General features: G+C 42.1%; 1 protein-coding gene across 1 annotated transcript in view; it reads right to left on the bottom strand.

Moving 5' to 3' along the window:
• MOCOS (molybdenum cofactor sulfurase) overlaps positions 1 to 24,029 on the bottom strand; it is a 363,606-nt gene that overhangs the window by 98,219 nt on the left and 241,358 nt on the right. Inside the window, exons 7-8 of the mRNA XM_073678475.1 lie at positions 7,053 to 7,169; positions 6,298 to 6,708 (exon numbers count right to left, since the gene is read on the bottom strand). Of these exons, the coding sequence (XP_073534576.1) occupies positions 6,298 to 6,708; positions 7,053 to 7,169 (528 nt within the window). The remainder of the gene's footprint in view (positions 1 to 6,297; positions 6,709 to 7,052; positions 7,170 to 24,029) is intronic.

Raw genomic sequence — 24,029 nt, 5'->3', positions numbered from 1 at the left:
GCAAAGGCAGAGCAGAGCAAGACCGCCTGGAGCGGTGAGCAAAGGCAGGGTAGAACGAGTCCGCCTGGAGCGGAGAGCAAAGGCAGAGCAGAGCGAGACTGCCTGGAGCGGCGAGCAAAAGCAGAGCAGAGCGAGACTGCCTGGAGCGGTGAGCAAAGGCAGAGCAGAACGAGACCGCCTGGAGCGGGGAGAAAAGGCAGAGCAGAACGAGACCGCCTGGAGTGGTGAGCAAAGGCAGGGCAGAGCGAGACCGCCTGAAGCGGTGAGCAAAGGCAGAGCAGAGCGAGACCACCTGGAGCGGTGAGCAAGGCAGAGTGGAGCGAGACCGCCTGGAGCGGTGAGCAAGGCAGAGCGGGCAGAAACCGCCGGAGCGGTGAGCAAAGGGAGAGCAGAGGGGACAGGGCTTTGTTCACACGGAACAGACTGGAAGGGAAAGGCAGAACCAGATACACACAAGATACTTGCAATGAAGTAGCGAGTGGACTCTAAACTCACAAACGGAAGTACAGCGACAACGAGTAGGAGTTAGGTGCATGTTCAGACTCTGCAGAAAAAGGGAAGGTACGGACATAGAGAAAGACAGGTAACAGGCTAGGAGAGTGTTCAGACAGGAACTGAGTGTTCAGAGAGGAACTGACACTGCAGCGAGATACAGGAGAGAGTCTGGGTATGCGGCCCCCAGAAAAGGCGGAATGAACAGGCTAGGAGCGTGTTCAGACTGGCCTGGAAATACAGCCTCCAGGAAGGCGGACAGACAGGCAAGAAAACACAGATAACAGATCTAGGTATGCGGCCCCTAGAAGGCGGGACGAACAGGCTAGGAGCGTGTTCAGACTGGCCTGGAAATACAGCCTCCAGGAAGGCGGACAGAGAGGCAAGAAAACACAGATAACAGATCTAGGTATGCGGCCCCTAGAAGGCAAGCCGAACAGGCTAGGGTATAGTTCAGACAGGAACTGCTACTGAAAGAGATACAGGAGCCAGTCTGGGAATACAGTCCCGAGAGTGGCGGAAATAGACAAGAACAGAACAGGACCTGGCACATTCAGAGTCAAGGAGCACACTGAATGATAGCGTTGCTCAGGCATCAGCTTCCAGGTGAAGCTGGTTTAAATATCCAGTGACAGACAGAAATAGGCTGAGGACGCATTAGGGGTGTGCCCACAGCAGCTACAAGAAACAGGAAGTAACCGAGCCACCGCCCTAAGCAGTCAGAACAGAGACAAACAGACAGCATGAATAGAAGCCAGGCTAGCAGACTGGACTGAAGATCAAGTTTGCGATCTTGCATAGTGAGAGATGGTGCACTATGCAAGCCCGCCACCAGGTATGTTACATAATGTTAATCACAGACAGCACTCGGATAGTACACTGACGCCGTCCGTATGCTGTACGTGGTTTTCACAGATGGATAATAAATGATAAAGCTTTTCCTATACTTTGTAATGTTACTCACAGACAGCACTCGGATTGTACACTGACGCCGTCTGTGTGCTGTACGTAGTTTTCACAGATGGATAATAAATGATAAAGCTTCTCCTATACTTTGTAATGTTATCCACAGACAGCACTCGGATTGTGCACTGACGCCGTCCGTGTGCTGTACGTGGTTTTCACAGATGAATAATAAATGATAAAGCTTCTCCTATACTTTGTAATGTTAATCACAGACAGCACTCGGATTGTGCACTGAGGCCGTCCGTGTGCTGTACGTGGTTTTCACAGATGGATAATAAATGATAAAGCTTCTCCTATACTTTGTAATGTTAATCACAGACAGCACTCGGATTGTGCACTGACGCCGTCCGTGTGCTGTACGTGGTTTTCACAGATGGATAATAAATGATAAAGCTTCTCCTATACTTTGTAATGTTAATCACAGACAGCACTCGGATTGTGCACTGACGCCGTCCGTGTGCTGAACGTGGTTTTCACAGATGGATAATAAATGATAAAGCTTCTCCAATACTTTGTAATGTTAATCACAGACAGCACTCGGATTGTGCACTGACGCCGTCCGTGTGCTGAACGTGGTTTTCACAGATGGATAATAAATGATAAAGCTTCTCCTATACTTTGTAATGTTAATCACAGACAGCACTCGGATTGTGCACTGACGCCGTCCGTGTGCTGAACGTGGTTTTCACAGATGGATAATAAATGATAAAGCTTCTCCTATACTTTGTAATGTTAATCACAGACAGCACTCGGATTGTGCACTGACGCCGTCCGTGTGCTGTACATGGTTTTCACAGATGGATAATAAATGATAAAGCTTCTCCTATACTTTGTAATGTTAATCACAGACAGCACTCGGATTGTGCACTGACGCCGTCCGTGTGCTGAACGTGGTTTTCACAGATGGATAATAAATGATAAAGCTTCTCCTATACTTTGTAATGTTAATCAAAGACAGCACTCGGATTGTACACTGACGCCGTCCGTGTGCTGTACGTGGTTTTCACAGATGGATAATAAATTATAAAGCTTCTCCTATACTTTGTAATGTTAATCACAGACAGCACTCGGATGGCACAAACCACCAACATGTACGTGTATAACAGAAGTCTGAAAAAGCCCTGCGTTAATGTTGAAGCTATGCCGACTGTAATGAAATTGTGGCACCCCAGGAGTCCGGTTGCCACAGTGGCATTGCCTCCCTCACAAGAACGTCGAGGAGGAAAGACCTGGGGAGTGGAGCTGCACGGCAGTTCACCCCAGAGGTAGCGCAGAAGAACACTACCTCGCCTCCTCCAGATTTACAGTCTTCACAGACAACAACCCGCTGACGCACCTGGAGACTGCGAAGCTTGGTGCCCTAGAGCAATGATGGATGGCTCGACTGTCTAACTACGAGTTTACCATCAAGTATCGGGCGGGGCATAAAAACACTAATGCTGATGCGCTGTCCAGGATGCCCAACTTGCCAGATGGGGGAGAAGACCCGGAAGAGCTGGAGGAGATAGAGCTACCCGCTTTCCATTGTCACAGGGTGACCCAGTGCTCCCACTGAGACAAGCGCTCTGCCAGCAGAGAGGCCACGTTCAACCCATTGCCCCATCATGGATGGGCAGAGATACAGGATAGTGACCCGGCTGTCCGCCTGGTAAAGGAGTTGCTGACACAAGCTGACTCGCACCCTGATCCAGATGCTCCACAGGAGACCCAACAGTTGTGAAAGGAGAAGGGCAAACTGTTCATTTACAAGGGAAAGCTGTGTCGAAGAAATATCAACTCCCGGACACACAAATTGGTCTGGCAGGTGGTAGTCCCGAGGCGGGATGCGCCAATGGTCTTAGAAGCGTACCACGATGGAGCAGGACACTTCAGGTGGAAGAAGTTGGAAGTCCTGCTACGTGAGCAATTCTACTGGGTTGGCATGAGGAAAGCAATCGAGAGATGGTGTCGAGAATGTGGTCCATGCAACCTGAGACGGAAAGACCGTGACAGCCAGAGGGCTCCCCTGCAGCCCTTAATCACCAAACAACCACTTGAACTGGTAGCCTTGGACCACGTGAAGCTAGCCCCAAGCCGGTCAGGCTATGTCTACGCTCTCACCATAGTAGACCACTACTCCCGATTTCTTGTAGTAGTGCCAGTGAAAGATCAGACGGCTCAGACGGCAGCCAAAGCATTTCAACAACACTTTTGTCGCTCGCACGGTTACCCTGAATGGGTGCTTACCGACCAAGGTCCAGCCTTTGAAGCAGAGGTGTTCCAGGAATTCTGTAACTTGTACAGCTGCAAGAAAATAAGGACGACGCCGTATCATCCCCAGACCAACGGGTTGTGTGAGAAGATGAACCAGGTGGTAATAGACCTGTTGAAGACATTGCCCCTTGAAGAAAGTAGCCTGTGGCCAGAGAAGTTATCAGATTTGGTGGACCTATATAACCACATCCCGGTGAACTCCACCAACTGTACACCCGCTTACCTGATAAGAGCAAGACCTGGTAAGCTACCCATTGACTTAGACATGGGAGTTTTAACACCAAAGACGACATCACAAGATGCAGATTGGGATACAGAGTGTCAGCAACAATAGAGCAAGGTGCAAGAATGTGTGGAGAGAAGTTTGTCCCAGGCGAGACAGAAGCAGGAGAAAACTTACAATCAGCACGCACCTGCAGTTCCCTTATCACCTGGAGAACAGGTACTCAAGACGAAGAGACGAGTCCATAAATTAGATGACCAGTGGGAGGTTGAGCCATACATCGTCCTACCCTCGAATTACGATAACACCAAAGTGTGCCTCATCAGTAAAGATGGAGGGGAAACTTCAGTGGCAGTCTCAAGAGACTACTTGAACATATGTCCTGAACAATTGAAACACAAAGAAGAAGATCAAGACAGCCCTCAGCCCACAGAAGAGGTGGAAGAAACGGTCCAGACAGTCCTTGGAGCATTTCCCCGGTCTTGGACGCAGGTGAACAGAGCAATTGTGGTACCGGTCCTGACCTTCCTCCAAGCGGCCTCACCAGAAGCTGCAGAGGCTCCAGAACATCTGGAAGACCAGTCAGCCACAGAGACAGATGCTTCATCAGCAGCAGATCAAGAGAATCTACCCTCTGCTAGCAGTGAACCTGTCGTACCCAGGGTGAGTCAAAGAATTCGTAGGAGATTACCCAGCCTACCGGTGTTACCTCAGACTACCCGTAGTGTAGTTCACACTGAACCCACCACATCAGGGGTAGACAATAGGGACCAGGGTAGGTCAGTGACAACAAATATACTGTGTAGATCGACCCGGAGTACTAAAGGTCAGCTCCCTGCCTGCTGGAAGAACTAAAGTGTAAGAGAACTAAAGAGTATGTTATAAATAGCTGTAATCGTTAAATAATGCTATATATATATATATATTTGTTAAATTTATGGACAATTGGACCACAGATATAGGTGTGGTCAGGACAATGTTGGATATAGTTACTAATTAGCCTAGAAAATAAACCGCAGGCGTGGCTGCAGACCAGGCCCACCGAAAGAGTGCCCTGAAGCCACGCCCAGGGACGATAAACAAAGTGGGTTGATGCGGTTCCCACCAGCCAAATTTCAGTTACCCGGATTGTGGTGTAAAGACTAAGCGCCGCAGTGACTGCTGTACGTTTTTGCTTGGGTTTTTGTAGTTTTTGCTTTTTGAGATTTTGTAAACTGTTTGTAATGTGAATTGTTATTGTTATTGTTAGTTTTAAAAGGTATCCTCAGTCCGGGAGTACTGAAGTTAACTAGGGGGGAATGTGGCACCCCAGGAGTCCAGTTGCCACAGTGGCATTGCCTCCCTCACAAGGGGGTGATGCCATGCCTGGAAGCAAGGAGGGGACCCCTGATCAGGTTTTGCTAGCATGCAACTCTTTCCTGGCTCCAGACCAGCAAGGGGAGCTCCTCCCCTTAGCAACTGGATCTGGAGGCGGGGTTAGTTACTGCGAGGAGAGCAGAGAGGAGTTGAAGTCAGGACATCGACGAGGAAGGACCTAGGGAGTGGAGCTGCACGGCAGTTCACCCCAGAGGAAGCGCAGAAGAACCGGACACCGAAGTCCGAGGTTGTGGGGCACTGAAGGCCCAGCAGCAGAAACCGGAGGGCAGGAGACTGCAGGTCTCCTGGCCCCATCAGACGCCTGGAGGCTCAGCAGCACGATAGGGCCCAGCACCGCCATGTGGGAGCGACACTCCAGGAAGGCCCGAGCGCCTGCCATACGGGTGAGCACAAAGACGTTTTACTCAGGGACGAGGGCCGCAGCATAGCTACAAGCAGCAGGGCCAAAGATTTAGCGCAAAAGGGAAGGCCTACAACTCCACCTGGCTAGGTGAATCCCCCAACTTGCTTCCAGGTCGCCCGGAACTCTACTACCAGCTAGTACTCGTGCCCCGGTCTGCCTAACCACCGCAAGTAAAGATAAGAGGAGACCGCCATTAAGTTGTGGACTGATTATTAACTGCGCCATCCTCTGCACTACACCATAACAGCAACGTCTACACTGCCCTGGAGCTAAGCTCTACCTGTGGAGAGCTAAACCAACTCTGCTGCATTAACAACAGCTCCAGAGGACTGCTCCGCAGCGGCGGCTCCCTTTAGCCGCATACCACAGGTGGCATCACGAACTGTATATAAAAACTATAGATCCCCTGTAAATATCCCCTTTTATTGACCGCCCTGGGTCACGGACTGGGTCACCGCCACTGTGACATCTCCCCTAGCAACGACCGGCCCGGCACCGAGTACCCCACGGCTCAGGGGGCACGTCAAAAACGCATTTTCATATGTCAGAGTTTTAGTGCAGAGTTTTAGATTTAGTGTCTTACCTGAAATGCGGCACATGACTTGATGGGATAGAGGTAGATATGACTGAGCGTGATTGCCTTGTTATTTGTAGTCATTTTTTCTCTTTCTTTGCATATACAAGTACGTTCTACTGTAGATAGATTAGAAAATACGTGGCTCTGGGTGTCCATTGTGTTGCTTAGGATCTTTCTATTGCCATTCATGCTTCCCTCTACATTGCTTTCCAACTGTGAGGCACTGGTCTGTGAGAACTTTTCATAGTCCAGCATTTGTGGGGTGTCTTGGGATGACTTTTTTATGAAAGTGTCTACAATAAACTTTAAAAATGTTTTTGCATCATCAAATGTAGACATAAATCCAAATGATATCCTCACAGAGCCAGTAGGTCGTCCATCAATTACATCCATTTCATCTCCACATATATGTCCAGCCTTTGGAAAGAAAATGGAGGTACAATAAAGTTTTTCCAAGCTAAATAACAATTATTTATATATAATTGCAAATAGGGGTTGTCTAGTACTCCCAACCCCTTCTGTCCCACTGCCTATGCCCTTCCATGATGGCAGCTGTTTCTTCCAGCGTGGACAATCATTCCTATGGCTAATGATTTGCTCCAGCCGTCATATGTCTGTATGCCCAGAATTAATTGTATTTGTATATCCAATTCTGGTCCTATGGACATACGACCTCTGCAACTGACAGTGATATGGAGGGGGATTAACAGGTAAATATATTTATAGCTTTTAATTTCAATACAATATATTATTTGTCTAACCTTTAAATTGCGTTTTACTTCATCACTGCTAATTCCTATAAGCTTCTGGCAGGCCCCAGCATTACAGAAACAACCTGCACGAAAGTGGATATTGTACAGACTGGCCAGCTTTTCAACCTGCAGATGAAAAATAAACAAATACATTTAAATGCAAAGTAATATACATATTTTATTGCACCCTTAATACTATCCATAATTGTAAAAAGAAGAAAAAAAAACTAACTTATAACGTCATATATACACACATTTCACAGTCGGGATGCAGGTCCCACAACATTATGTACAGGTATGTCATTGTGACTGTGCAGGAGCTCAGCTAAACTCACAGTCAAGTTCCTGCCACAGCTGTTTAACCCTCTGGATGCTGTATTGAATAGCTCAAAAATTAATTCAAAGTAAAGAAAAATTATTTTTTGCAAAAAATTGTTTAGTGTGCAAAAGTAACAAAAACAAAAAGTAACAAAACAAAACAAGAAAAATGTATATAAATCTTCCTCCCAAAAACTGGAATAAGGAGAAATACACATTAATGTTGTGCTCTTCACTGAGCACTTACGTTAAGGGTTTTGTCTTAACCTTCTTTTCCAGTGGTGGTCAACATTTTAGGGATGCACAAAAGCATTTTGAACCAAGGCCTTTAAGCTAGCACACCTAAAAAGGTAAGGCATTTCCACACAAGAGGCCAGACAAAGTTCAAAATTATTTCATCTGCCTCATTATAGTGAACTAGCTATTGAACCCGTTCTACACTGGGTGGCGAGCATTTCTATTGGTCCTGGTCTTTCAACCCGGTATATGCTACCCCATCCTGGTATATGCTCCCCCAACCCTGGCATATGCTCCCCAATCCTGGTATATGGTCCCCCATCCTGGTATATGCTCTCCCATTCTGGTCTCCTATCATTGTATATACTCCCCCAATCTGGTTTCCATCCTGGTATATGGTCTCCCATCCTGGTCCCCCATCCTGGTATATGCTCCCCCATCCTGCCTGAGCTACTGTTGTTCCATCAATGCAAAAAAAACCACTCCTACTCACCTTTTCCCCGCTCTCCTGCAGTGCGTCATCTGCATTATTTAATGGCGCTGGAATAATCGCGTGCACATACCACACTATCCGGCACCATTTTGTTGAGGACACTGTGTGCAAATCTGGCTTCAACAAAAATGGCGCCGGAGATCACGCTATTCGCAGGCGCTAACTCCGGCGCTGCACTCCTCCTCCAGCCTCGCCGGAGATCAAAATATGTCATAATGGCGCTGGAGATAGTGGTATGCGGTCAGCGCCTGCGCATACCGTGATCTCTGGCACCACACTCCTCCATCCTCGTCCTCCTCCCTGTCACCTGTAATGGCTGGATGTGTTCTTCTGTCTGCAGCCAAACTTCACAGGTGATGTGCGCTTGCGCAGTCTATAGAGGCTTCGGACAGAAGGACACATCCCTGATTATATGATAGATTGTTACATTCACTATAAAAGGAAGACATATTTTGTAGGATTTTCGTTAGACCAATTGAGTGGTACATTGTTCTGACTACTGAGAAATGGGCATACCTCTCAACTGTCCAATTTATTTAGGTGCAGTCCAGCCAAACAGATCTTACACGCATTCAGACATGTGCAAGTGAACTTAAAGTGGATATTTTTAGGAGGCTGTGTTGGTATTCCATAGCCATGTCATAAATTGCCTTGAAAATGGAGATAGTCTTGGCCAGCAGTGGGATCGCAGGTATGCATGTGTGCTGCAACTCAACACACACCACGTGATCCAAAAGTTGTCAGAGGCAGGGCAGAAGTCAGCACAGGGGAATATCATGTGAAAGTGACAGTATGGTGCGATCAGCTGTTCCCGCATGCATGTGTCATTAGATAATTCTCCTTGGATCTATTTAATCCACCTAAATCATTCAGCTTGCACCTTCAGAGGAAGAATGCAAAACACACGTTGAGGTGTTTCAGCTGTGGTGGATTTTTGAAGAGTCATTTCCAAACTACAGCATCAAGTAAAACCCTAATTTATTGCTATATCAACAGCCACTGAATCGTATTATGAGAGTGATATTTTGGTAGCATAAGTATCAATAGCACAGGAAATCATATTGGTTGTTGAGGTTTTTTCCTGGTTACACACTAATTAGTTTAACAAACTAATCCATATCAATTATATTGATTATATGAATTATTTTACAACGCTCCCATCCTCCTCGTTTTGTATAGTAATTTGTTTTCTTTCATATTATAGTTGGGTGATAGATCATTGTGCTTGTATGTAATAAAGTAATACTGTTATCCAAATACCAACAAGTGGAATATAAATAGCCTGGTAAATACTGTTATCCAGGAGCGGACACAAATAGAGGTGAAATTCGGCCCCCTTACCTCTCGGGCCCTTGTGTACCTGAATGGTATGTCTGCCCCTGCTATTATCATATTTATTGGTGATGTATTTCTTGCCCAGTATTAATGGCCATAAATGAGTGGTGAAATTGAATGCTTTGAATTGGTTAATGAAGGTTGTAATGACTGTGTTTCAACCAATGAGCATCATCGCCTGTTTAATTGGTTACTCATACATCTAGTTATAATCCTATAAAATTATTGTTTTGGGCAAGTGTACTTAGAAGGATTGATGCTGTTTTAAAGGCAAAGGGTGGTGACACCAAGTACTGATTTGACTTAGAAAAGCACATTTGCATTTTGTTAACTGATCAAAATAAACTATTAACACGTTTATTTTTTTAAAGCATTCTTACTTTGCAGCATTTTCCACACCTGCCTAAAACTTTTGCACAGTACTATATGAACTGTACTGTATAGAGATGAACAAATATTTTGAAATTCAATATATAGATTTTTGTATAGTATATATTTCTGTTATGTTAGTCACTCTGAACATTGCATTTACATTTGTGAAGCATGGAATTATGTTACTGAAGGTATGAAATTACATCAGGCATTATATAACAAACATCTTTTTGTTAACAATTACAAAGTCCATCATAGTACAAGCTAAGAGGTTCAGGACTCTTTCTTAAGTCTGTTTGCGCAATGAAACTACTTTACACCAAAGCTAGAAATGATAAGTAATATATTTATTTAATCACATAAAATAAGCTGAACTTGAATCTTTCTTCTCATCTGTCTCTTTTGGAAAAGAAACATTAAATTAGAGAGAAATATGCTTAAGCAAGTATTTCCTAATTTCGATCATTCCCTTAATTTTCAGGTTTCAAGTCTGTGATGTTGACTGTATAGTCAACGCTAAATGTTCCTATAAAGCTCGGATTCACTTAAGAATTCAGAGCAAAGAAATCTGTACTGAACTATGTAGCCATGATTAATAATTGATTATTAAATCTTCTTTAATTATGCAACCTAGAGGGAATACAAGTCTTAGTCTTTCATAGCTAGATATTTAATTTTTTGTTTGATATCTTTTATGTAATTTCTATTTTTACAAAAAATGTTCAATATCACTTATACTTATAACTTTGTTTAGTAGAGGTTTAAAGCGTTTTTCTCACTGCAGTTGGTAGAATTTATAGATGTTAACTGGAGAACAATTTAACGCATCTGGATTTCCTCCAGTAGAAAACAAAACTGTAACAGGAATTTCAAAATCAGCATTCATATATAGTCCAATTTTCACTGTACAAAAATACAAAAAAAATCTCTCACCTTGGTTGCTTAACCCACTACAGGGGTCAAGATATAACTCATTAACACCTACAGCAAAATCAGAATGCCAAAATTGCAACTGATTTCTGATGGATTTCGTGATCCCGACCTTACTTCAGGACCACTTTGGGCTTTCCCACCTAACATATTTTGGGAATGCAATAGTTTCAACTATCGGATCCCCAGCAATTAAAGATTTATCACCAATCCTAACAAGTTCTCATCCTGAGAACCTTGTAGGAATATGCATCATGGATCATTTCTCGATTCCATCTCTTCCTCTTTGTGCTTTTCTGAACTCCACTTTATTATTATTTAGGGTTTATATTAAAAAGCGTGCACACTTCACATGGTCACACTGTAAGAGAATGTATTCTTTTAGTTTACAATCTTTTCATGCGTCCTCAAAAATGAGGACAACCTCTCCCACAAAACTGGTAGAAGCAACAGGCAGACAACATTTATTGTCATGACTTCCAGACAAATTCCATCCTCTCACTCAGTATTCAGAAAGGATATCAGTGTTATCAAAGCATCATGAACACAATACTAGGCCATGCGTAATTCATTTGTTTGAGGGACATGAACATATTGAAGTTTGAAACCTATTTTCTAAGACTTGTCAAGATGAAGATGTATTTAACAAGATTGTCATAAAGTAAAACAAATGGGAAGTGACATAGCAAAGAATTGCCAATGCCTCGCCTTGTCTACCACAACAGCTGCCAAAATTTACCATCACATTCCGCAGAGCAATATCACAGAGTGACGCTTCTCATCTAGTTATGAAATCAGAACCGTGAATCTAAACGAAAGGTATGGCAATCACAATAAAAGCACGTCCAGGTTTTTGTTTTCTGTGTGGGATTCAGGGAATTTGATGTTTGTTTTTAAGCTATGCCATCTTTTCAGAATAGACAGAAACCTTCCATATAAATTCAATCCTTTATGATATCTCTTTATTTATATCCATATTATAATGTTGTGCACAAACACGAATATCATTATGTCAGTGTACAAACCTTTACAGGCACTGAATCAATCTAGGCAGTAATCAAACTCTTTGTACAGAAATGTTATGTTCTAAAACACATTCATCAAAAATCTGTTAGCTGATTTCTTAATGAAATACTCTGATAAATGAGCACTATTACCATTAGATTGTTAATACCTTTGCCTGTCAAAACAAAGTGCCTGATGAAGTGGCTGCTACATGTGATGTGTTCAAAAGAGCATAAATGTCTAATTAAAACAAAATAATCACAAAATGAAAATCCCTATTAAGTATTAGATGTAATTATGGAATATCATATTCATTTTTCAGAGAATAATGAAAATTACATTAGACAAGTCCAGAATCCAAGCTTCTCACTGTCCTTACATAAGATTTATTCACTTGTCAGGAAATGTTCAGGTTGTCAAATTTTAATTGTTTGTTTTGCATGCCGATGTCTTTCTTAATTAATACAACATACTTAGTATTGAAAAGATTTTAAACATGTTTCCAAATAGACTAATGATACATCTATTAACATAAATCATAAATACTACTTTATACATATTTTTTAATCTTTGTTTCAGTTTGTAACAGACATCTCTTAAACAGTTGTGTAATTAGAAATCTTACCAATTGCTTTTTTTACTGATTTATCAGTTTCTTTCCTTTGGTTGTAGAACGTGATCTGCACTCGGAGTGCGTGAGTCATATGGCACCTTCCGTAGAGAACAGAAGTCGAACTCTCGAAGCATTCCTATAAAAATCTCAATTTGATCTCAGAATGAGCAATGCAAAAAGAAGCCGACTTCTGGTCCACACTCAAGATGCTACATGACTAAGATACTCAGAGAGCAGGTGTCGTGGAACAAGCAAAGAAACAGAGCAGAACAGACGTTCTTGAAAGAGAAGATTGGTGACAATTTTGACAACACAATTATTTACCCAATTACCCATTACTAATAGAGAAAAAGATACATTATATTTGCGATAATGCTTCTTTAAAAACATAAATGGAACTATAATATAAAAATGATGTTTCTAGGCTCCTTATTGATAAATTTTGTGGAAGTTTTAATGTTTGCTAACAATTACATCTAATTACAGCCGAATAGGCACAAAGCTGAGCTGAGAGCTTCTGCCCTTTACTTAAAGGGGTTGTCTGGGTTTTCATATTGATGGACAATCCTTAGCTCATCCATGTCTGATCAGTGGGAGTGCAACACCCGACACCCCTGATGATCAACTGTTCCCGGTGGCGGCGGGATGTGCTGAGTTTCAGAGCGGCACAGCACAACTCCCTCAACAGCATAGAGGCCAAAATTGGGTACTGCACATCCACCCCAAATTGATTTGGATGTGCACTGCACACCAATGACATCCTGTTTCAGAGAAACAAGCAGCAAGATAACGGTAATAGAAGAAGTGTGCCCGCGCTGCTGTCACCTTTGCCACAGCTTCTATCAGTGCTATTAATTCTGAATATCAACAGTTGGCGGTAATATCATCAAAGGGCGGTGTCGTGGGAAGTAAAGTAAAAAACTTGTATAGCAAAGACCCCATCATAACCTATTAACTACTCTAACTAATTAAGACAAACTATTGGCTTTATACAGCAATATTCTTAGCTGCTATTCTGATTTACTAAAGTCATAAATCATGGTGCCCTTGACCCTTATTTCTTTGCTTGCTAGTTACAAAGTCTTGGGGTGTTAGAGATGACACTTTCTGAAGTACAGTCTTTGGGGGCATTGTGCCATAGTATAATACAACAAATAAAGTATTTTAAGTAAAAAGAAGTGAACACCCAAATTACAATACATCAAACACTAAATTTCACCATATATCAGAACACCTCTAGCTGTTGGAAGTTTTTAGGACTTGCTTGCAAACTTTGAATCTCTATTAATTTTAGAATAGTCATACTGATTTTTAACTTATACCAAAATGAAAATAATTGCCACCTGCATTCGCCTTGTGTGCATTAATATTGTAGCTATAACAAAATACATAAGTATATTTATCAAAAAAGAAGGAGACACATGAAAATAACAAGCTTAGTTTATGACCCTTTCAGGCATTCTAACCTTACAGTATTTTGAGACCATTATTTTTTCTTTCTTTTTTTTCAGTGAATTTTGACCAAATTCTTACTGTGACTGCTTCAAAGAGATTATTTAAAGCCAGCAGAGTGACACATTCATCAAAAGGGATATTCTCGTGTCCACAGATTTAAAATAACCTACTGCCTATCCATTCATATCTTCTTGCAAGAATCCCACATTTCTAAGATGACTGAAGGGCTAAAAGAGTCTTGTATAACAGTAAAATTTCAAGATGGTCCAGCCAAAACTTTTCCTAATTGATTCTCTTTTTTCTTTGTCTAGTAGTATTGATATTACTATGTATTAGCTTTTTATTATTTTATAAAGATATTGCATTTATTTTTCAAAGTATTTAAATGATTCTGGGACAATAAACTTCCATTAGCCCAAGACTACTGCTCAAAAACCAAAGCCAAAAAGCAATGGAAATGGTAAAAAAGATGTATAAGGGTTTTTTGGGAATAACTTCCCTTCCCATCTAATTTTACTAGGTTCAAATAAAATACTCTTCAGGTCAAGCGCTGTGATCATTACCCTGGTATTTTGTTGACAGGCTATAGCAGATAACGACTATAGAAAACTGGACCATGGCATCCAATCACTGGGCTCAGATTGCTCATGCCATCTACTTTGGCAGAGCCACTGAGCACAGTGACCGTCTGCAGCAGAAACGTGCTGTCTTCCACTTTAAAGCAGAAGACTCATCTTCCCCGGCTTCAGTTTGATTTAAAGAAACAAACTGCGCTTTTCTAATACTCCCCAGGTAAGAGGGAGCCACTAACTGAGCTCAACGGCTCTGCCAGAGTTGATGGCATGAGCCACTCAGACCCGCTAAGCTCACTGATTAGCTGCAGCACTGTCAACATGACATTAGTGCGGCAGTGCTGTCAACGTGTAGTTAGTGCTGTAGTCAATAACAGACATCGAGAGCAGTGGTGGAAACAAATATTTTGACCAGGGTAAGGTGAGTAAAGCACAGTCTGTTTCATTTTTAAAGCAAATTGTTGCATAGCGACAGGGATTTTTTGGAACTGGAACCCCCTTTAAACTCAAGACATTCAAGATAGTGTTTTCAGAGATAGTACCAATGCCACAAGCTTCACTCGAAAACCAGCAAGAGGTTAGGGAATTATATAAGTGCTTTACAAATTGAAAAAGGAAAGAAGAATTTAGGTTCATGGAGAACTGAGTTGACTTTTCTGTTAGCTACAAGCTCTACAGTGGGGATGCGCTGCACCTAAATGGTGAGGATGGAGCTGTGCAGGGGTTTAAAGATGGACGGAAGAGCTTTTAAACTAGGATCTGGGAGAGTGATTATACAAAAAAGGAGATCGATAGGGCAGAGACTTGGCTACAGCAGGAGTTATGAGAATATAAAGGGGGTTGGGACTAGCAAAGAAAGTAGGGAGGTGACTAGGAATAAACACGGACCTAGGAAACATAAAGTATTAATGATTTCAAAGGCAAATGCCAAGATGTCCTGCAAATAAAATGCATTAATTGGAGACTTTAATTTCACTCATAGATTATGATGTGGTGGGCATAACAGACAGGCTGGGTGAGAGCCATGACTGGGTGTCAAATGTGGAGGGTTACACTATGTTCAGAAAGGATATGAAATATAAAAATGGTGGAGGTGTTTGTATTTCTGTGAAATCAAACTTAGACCTGTGACATGACAACATTGATGCAAGCTGTCAAGCAGTGAAATGCTATAGGTAAAGATCCATGGTGCTGATAATATTGGTAAATTACTTACTGGAGTTTGCTATAAGGGTATGTTCACACTGCATCTTTTTCCAGTGATCAAAAACATCACTTTTCAGTCAGAAGATGCTACAGGGTTTCTGTAAACTTGAAGTTTTTTTTTTAGCCTGGATAGTGTTTGGGCATCTTTTTAGAAATCCCATTGACTTGTAAAGTATTTTACGACTTCCTAGTGGAAAACGCCACAAGAATGTACATTACCTCTTTTAAATGCATATTTATAATTATCTCAAAAGCATGAAGATATATACTGCAAGTCATTTTTACATAGAAATGAACAGGTTTATTCCTATTAACATTTTGTCAGCACTTTTTCTGGCGGTTTCCAAGCAAAGAATGTTAGAAAAGACGCAGTGTGAATATTCCTTAAGCCTCCTAACATAGCTGAACAGGTAGAGGTTGAAATGCTGCAACAAATGGAAAAGGCAGCAAATAATCAGCTCTTTATTATGGGGAATTTTACCTATCCAGACATTCAATGGGACATTGAATTTTCTGGTTGTGCTAAAAGCTGAAAGTTCTTATCCACAGTTCAGGACAATTACCTCTCTCAGCTGGTAGATGAACCAACGAGGGGAGGTAAACTGCTGGATCTGGTTCTATCAAGTAGACCAGATACAATTTCAGATCTACAGGTCCGGGAGCATTTGGGAAACAGCAACCATAATATGGTAAGTTTCAATGTAACATTCAATAAAACATTTCAATGGGGAAATACAAAAACCTGGAACTTTAGGAAAGCTGATTTCAATTAATTAAGTGAAGAGTTTAATCTTGTCAGACTGCTGAGTTACCAAGGATCCCATTCAGTGAGATATTGAATAAAAGCATACACATAATACAGGATATACACACACAGGATTATGGTCAGGGGAAGGGGTGAATATTTATTTCACATTTGCATGTGCTCCGGCAAGTCAAGCATATGTAAATGCAAAATGAATATTCACCCCTTCCCCTCCCATAATCCTGCCCACTCCTCCCGGCCGGCGTCGCTGAGTGGGTGAACTCAGACTGCTGGCTACTCGCCCGAGGGTCACATTGCAATCCTCAGACTGGCCATCTACTCTCCTAACCTGAGCATGACACCAAGTATTTCTATGCAGATGTCACCCTTAAATCAATAGAGCAGATGGGAAGTACGAGGGTTGCGGTGTGATCATCGGGTATATGGCGATCTGACTGAATCAGTGACCCAGTGCAGAGGGGTGGGCGGGATTATGGGCGGGGAAGGGAGTAAATATTCATTTGCAATTTACATGTGCTTGACTTGCCGGCGCGAGACAGTAAATTTTCCAAAGCTTGCATCAAGACAACGGTGCCACGTAAAGAAATAAAAGTTACATATCCTGAAAGTGCTGCCAAAGCCCTATTTCAGGATACTATTAGGTTATTACACAAAAATGACCTGACAGATTCTCTTTAATAATAATTCCATCACCTGTGTAATACTAAGAAAATCATGAAAATATGATGTGTGGGGAGCCGTGAGGACTGGAGTTTGGGAAACACTCGTCTAGTGGCACATGAAGTGTTGGTAGGAAGTTCAGAATGTAGACAATAACAGACCACAAGGCTGGCTGAAGGGGAGGTAAAAAAAGGAAACTGATGGTAATGGGGGATTTGGGGACCTATTACAAGGACAACAAGATTGTTTTTTACTTTTTTTGGTGCCCAGCAAAACCCCTCATATGTGTGTATTTTTAGCAAAAAAAAAAAAAAGATTTCTGCAATTAGTATCATAAAACATCTTGGCCTCTGTGGCTTCTATAGTCTCTGTGTAGCAAACAACATAGCAGACTGAAGAACGAGTTAACAATCAAATCCATTGATGAGCTTCTGACAGATTTGTAACCATAGGCGGATTATAATGAGGACGATCTGGGCTACAGCCCAGGGCCCTGAACCTCCAGGGGGCCCGGGACGTCTATGGCCAGATTGTCCTCATTATATTTGCGGCGCCGCGGCACATACCGGCAGACAGTGGCGGGGGGGCCCCGGACCGCTACCCCAGCAGCGGCGCACGGCCGCTGCTTCTTCTTCGGCCGGGCCAGCTCTGCAGCAGTTAACTTCCCTGTCCCGGCCTGCAGTGCTGCACCAGAAAAGAGCAGGAAGACTGGAGCCAAGCCGGAGGATGGTGAGTGTGTGTGTGTGTCTGTGTGTGTATGCAGGCAGATATCATTGTGTGATGTCTGTTTATATGTATTTTTGTGTTTCAAATGTGTTTATGCGTGTATGTATATGTCTGTATATGTTTGTGTGCGTGCGTGACTGTGTGCGGCCTCCTGCTGAGTATAGATGGCGCCATGCAGCCTCCTGCTGAGTATAGATGGCGCCGTGCGGCCTCCTGCCGTCTCTGGGGGGGGGGCGCCGTGTGGCCTCCTGCTCAGTATAGATGGCGCCGTGCGGCCTCCTGCTGTCTCTGGGGGGGTGGGGCATTGTGCGGCCTCCTGCTGTGTATAGATGGCGCCGTGCGGCCTCCCGCTGTGTATAGATGGCTACGTGTAGCCTCCTGCTGCGTATAGATGGCTACATGCCGCCTCCTGCTGTGTATAGATGGCTACGTGCCGCCTCCTGCTGTGTATAGGTGGCTACGTGCCGCCTCCTGCTGTGTATAGATGGCTACGTGCGGCCTCCTGCTGTGTATAGATGGCTACGTGCGGCCTCCTGCTGTGTATAGATGGCTAAGTGTGCTTAATATTGAGTCACACAATTAATGTAAGGCTATGTGCTCACGATGCAGAAATTCTCCGGATTTTTTTTGAGCGTTTCTGCATCTCCCTGGCAGAAAAAACGCATGTGGATTGTACATGCGAATTGTACATGCGGATTGTACATGTGTTTTTCCTGCCAGGGACTAACTGATGTGAAGCGTTCTTCACATGCATTTCCGCATGCGGGTTGACAAGCGCTTTCCAAGCGATTTTAGCATCACTTGGAAAGTGCTTGACAACTTGGTCACACTATATAAATGCATGCAACCGGCATGGATTTATATAGTGTAACCGTAAAAGAATGGTAAAAAATAAATATATAATTACCTTCTGATGGCCTGCCGACGTCAGCGGTCGCGTGACCCGTCACATGACTAAATGACGTCATGGCAGGTCCTTTTCAGACCATCACAAGCTGCCGGCAAGCCAGGATGCATCGGATAAAGACACCGGGGGCCATCAGAAGGTAAATATAATATTTATTTTTTATTTTATTCTTTTTTTACAGGTTCTATGGTACCCGGGTCCGGAGGAGAGTCTCCTCTTCTCCAAACCCGGGTACCATCCGCACATTGAAAAGCATGGATTCTGCATTTACAGATGCAGTGATGCGGATTCCATGTGTTCCAATGCAAGTCAACGGCGGCGAAAGCACCGCGCTTCCGCAAAATAATTGGTAGTGCTGCGGATTTTTCCGCAATGATAATCCGCAGTGGAAATTTCCGCAGCATGTGCACAGCACATGCGGATTATCATTAGGGAACAAGGCAGACCTTCTACCATGAACTTTTTAGGCCACTAAAATAATAAAAAAACGAAACAAGTATCGTTCCACCATAACCATATTGCCCTGGAGTATTCTATTGTCAGGTAATTTTTACCATACAATGAATGGCATTAAGTCCCCCCACCACAAAAAAAACCTAGAGGAATTGTGTTCTTTCACCAATTCACCTTACCTGTAATTTTTCATGTTTTTCTATACAATATTTTGCAAACTGAATGGATAAGTAAATAAAAATTGCAACTTGTTAATGGGTAAAAAATAAACAATAGTTTATAGATTTTGGAAGACGAGAAGGAAAAAAAGAAACCAAAAAAAATTGAAAATTGGCTGTGTCCTAATAGGCTAACACTTTCTAGTTAGTATAGCCATTTGTGGAGACCTGAACTGTAGACAGAACAAGAGTGGAGTTCTGTCTCTGACTATAAGTACCCCCAACAGACATGTAAATGAAAGGACTAGTCCTTTTGGTACTATGGTAAATATATAAACAAATGCAAATATCAGCAATTATTCTACCTAGTTCTGTATATGACACTTGTCATTACATTATCATGGAATATTGTCATGTGCTGTAAAAAAAACCACATCCAAATCCATCACCCAAAAGACAAAATTCTATCTTTCTGAATGATCCTTTAGCAAAATTCCACCCACATTGAAAGCCATGATCATGTCAAATAGCAGAGATAAAAGTACAAGATAATGACTGGAGTCACTGGCATAAGTTACCCGGCAAAGGTGCAATTGACAAAGGGAAGAAGGTAAAAAAAAGGTTGTGGATCCTGAAAGCCGTGGTATCTTGAGAACGACTTCAGAAAAAGATCAAGATAATTGAGTGCCTGCAAAACATATCTGTAGTCTGTTTCCAATTATCTCCAAGCTAAACAGAACAGCATCCAACTAAATGGAAAATTATTCTTTTCTCTTGCAAATAGAATAATTGAGGAAACAAATTCAGCTCATGTTGTTCTTGATACCATGTTTGAATTCTGTGTTGCATGTTCACATGCTGACCAAGGTTTCCTGAATTCTAACTACTTAATCAATATATTAAATCAATAGCAAGCAATCGTCTCTGTAATTTTAGGTAACTGTTGGGAATGTAGCCAGAGCTTCCATTAACTATGCTATTATTAATTTTCCTCCACTGAGTCATCACATTTAATGCAATAAATGGATATTCTCCTAAGAACATTAGTGAAATGCATTCTGGTTCCTATAGCTGTTCCAAAGCTAGACAGGTCAATTTCAAGAATATTTTTCCTTATTCTTCAGTAAAAGCTTCACTGAATGAACGTTTAATCTTGTAGCTCTTAATGTTTTGAGGACAACTTGTATTTATTCATGTATCTAGTTTAAAACTGGACAATGATTGCTATTATAAAAGGAGAGGCAGAAGTTACCGAGACACATGGTTTGCAAAGAAGTTATACGTTGAATAGACCTCCAAGATGCCTCTCTAATCAACACTGTGGTGACCTAGCACATATATCCGGGCTCACTGTCTCTAATTCTCAAAGACGTTTCATCAATACCATGGTATCAAGAATTCCAACACACAGGGGAGACGACACCGAGGAGATCACGCAATATCTCGCCTTTGCCGTCACGCTGTCCGTATTTCGTCCGGCGTCGAGAGCATGAGATCCAGACTACTCCCTACGTGGATATCGGCAAGGGACAAGTGAGCACGATAGCCCAATTATTATTAATATTCGCTGCCACCACCGGCCGAGTTTGAAATATAATACAGGCCTGGCCGGAAACCTGCGTTTTGGTAGCATATATGGCTTCGGGGAAGGGAACAATTATAGAACAAAAGAAACAGAACTATTAAATTTTATATTTAATCCAAAAGGGAGGCAGTGTTTAGGAAAAATATATACAAGGATGTTACAAAGGAGAAATTAAAATACATAAGCAGTTACACAAACAAAAACAGGATAAAAAAGGTGAAACTTACACTATAAAGTTCACTGTGACGACTCAGTATAGGTGGAGGGGAGACACTCCATTTACTGTTATCGAACAAGGTCCTCCGCTATGATAGACATCATATACTCCCAGGAAAAGAACACGGCTTCAGCCTCAACAAACTATTTTATGCTGAAGAGAGACCCCTCCCTGTGATGACATCACATGGGCTGGGCTCCACCCTTCAGATTTGTATTAAAAACCTGTTTTTTGGGATAACTCATCACGTGTTGATCCCAGAAGCCCAAAAGTGATAACATGTTTTCCGTTATGATTTTATCTTCGGTTAGAGACCACATATCGCATAGCTGCAGTCTGTTATTCTGGTGTTTTTGTGCCACAGCTCCCTGATTTTGCTTACAGCCCTGGAAAACTACATATACATTCCTAGGTTGATTTGGTCACTAAACATATGGGTCCCGTTACTGTCGGACCTATGGAACTCACAATATTTCATATTTTATATCGGAGTCGACCTGGCTGTGGCTGGTGGCCGGGAATTGTTTGTGAGGGTTTTTGAACTTAACAAACCATTTCCTCTTTCCTCCAAACTCTGGCCTGGGAGAAGGTGTCAATCTATCTCACATGTGTGTTAGGAGAAAATACATTTGCATTTTAGATTGAGGCACTTCATGGCTGGCATGTTTGTGTAAGGACTTTTGGCTGTGGGTGATAATTTGCAGTAAGACAATGTATAATTATCATCACTGGACAAACACTACAGGAGAGGGCATGGGAGAAGGAGCTAATATTCTGTTAATATGTCCCTGACATTGATATGTTCCTGACACATGGTATGCTGAAATACATGTTTTAGTCCCGGAACATCCCTTATCCCAATGGAATGTTAGCAGATTTTCACTATGTAATCTGATAGCAGTATGATATAGTTGCAGATAGCCTGATTCCAGTGATGTGCACTTATCCAGCTGTTTTGCTGTTTCAATAAAATCAATGTTTTATCAACAGCAGATTGTCATTAGAGGAATAATTGTCTCATGCCATGTAGTCCTGTTCTATATTACCCTGCCCCCATCACTGATTAGCAGCTTGCTGTCAATGTACAGAAATAATGAAAAGCAGAATAAAAAATGGAAATTATGCAATTTTTTTTTAATGACGTTAACTATTCAATTAACAAATTGGACAGTTTTAAAGATGGAGTTAGTACAAATATATCAATGCCAATTATTTGCCATTTGCATTGTTTGATTTTTTTTACATTATATTATCCACACTTGGGGACTTGAACTTCAATAATCTTGGTTTCTAATATAATATGTTTCTGTATTGAGTGTATTAATCAAAAAGCAGATAGGCTTTTATTAGACACTGCCTTTGGGTTTTATAGGAGGATGAAGATGACAGCAAAGGGAGGCTTGTTAGGTTCCCAACTTGTAAGGAAATTGCATTGGCTTATTTGGAATATATTCACAGGGAGGGAGATGAGCTGACAGAGGGAGCTCCTTTCCTCTACGTAGCCACCTATATGCTTGCGTTGCTTTTGACAGCGGCAATGAGGAGATTTAAACTGCTGGAATTGGTGTTGTCACTGATCTCCAAAATTTCAGCAGGAGCTCAGCTAAGTACATCACCTAGAGAGGAGTGATTTTTTACAAACTGAATTTTTTCCCAAAAATTTGAATCAAAACAAAAGTAGGCCAAAGATTCCAACTGTCGTAAACAGACCTACACGACTCTCTGAGGTCTACAAGACTGTAACCAACCCCTTAAAATCTATTTAATAGAGATTCGTATTCACTGGCTTCGCTAGATTTTCCTCTAAAATTTGATTTGAATATGATTTGAATTTCATAATTCAAAAGCCTCTATTTGGCTGGAAAATATGTATATAACACTCTAAATTCACAATTCCCTGGTCCCCATCCACAACAATTTCCTGAGCTATGTGCTTTGTGCTGCATATGCAAATATAGTGTACATTTCAGAACAATGACAGAAGAAAAAGGAAACTGACCAGAACTATCTGCTATTTTTCCATATTTTAAATGTTACACTTTTCACTTGCTGCACTAATTAAATGTTAAAGGATATTTCCAGTTAAAACAAGTTATCACTAGTGATGAGCGAGTATGCTCACCACTGCTCGCCCGAGCATCTCAGTACTCAAGATGCTCGGAGCTCTCCGATTACTTTCGAGATGCTCGGGCGGGAGCTCAGTTCCCCGTCCTGCATGTCTGGAGCTATTTAGAGCACCAATCATGCAGGGATTGTATGCCACTCACTGTCATGTCACAGCCATGGTGGTTGTGGAATTACAGTGAGAACAGTGCTCGCAGTGAAACATGAAAAGCCGGCAATTCATCAGCGGCAAACACCGGTACCCGACAATTTAGAACAGAAAGAATAGAGCATCACACATAGATTAGATAAATAGAAACATGTCAGTCACATATATAATAAGTATAGTGACAGTGTTGATTACTGTACTTGTCATTTAGTGTTAAAATAAAGGATTTATTAAAAAAAAAATTGGCGTGGGGTTTAGTCTCTAGCGGAGGTTAAGCAGATGGCTGGGGCAGATGTTTGAAGCCTGGGAAGGGGGTAATACCCACTGAGCTTTCCAGGCTACTAATATCAGCCCCCAGCTGAATACCTAGCGCTTACTAGCTATTAAAATGGGGGACCCCCCAAAATAATGACGTGGGGTCCCCCCTGTTTTAATAGCTAGCAAAGGCTAGGCAGACAGCAGGGGGCTGATATCTATCTAATCTATGTGTGATTCTCTATTCTTTCTGTTCTAAATTGTCAGGTCAGGATGATGAATTGCCGGCCGGCTTTTTTAAAGAGATGGGTGCATGAAAACAATATTGTTTTTTTTTAATAAATCCTTTATTTTAACACTAAATGACAAGTACAGTAACCAACACTGTCACTATACTTATTATATATGTGACTGACATGTTTCTATCTATCTAATCTATGTGTGATGCTCT

The sequence above is a fragment of the Phyllobates terribilis genome, unplaced genomic scaffold, assembly GCF_046119375.1.
Source record: "Phyllobates terribilis strain yellow unplaced genomic scaffold, ASM4611937v1 Scaffold_4__5_contigs__length_816908805, whole genome shotgun sequence".
NCBI classification, from domain to species: domain Eukaryota; kingdom Metazoa; phylum Chordata; class Amphibia; order Anura; family Dendrobatidae; genus Phyllobates; species Phyllobates terribilis.
The sequence above is the reverse complement of the archived record's forward strand: the minus strand, read 5'-3'. Positions and strand labels throughout refer to the sequence as shown.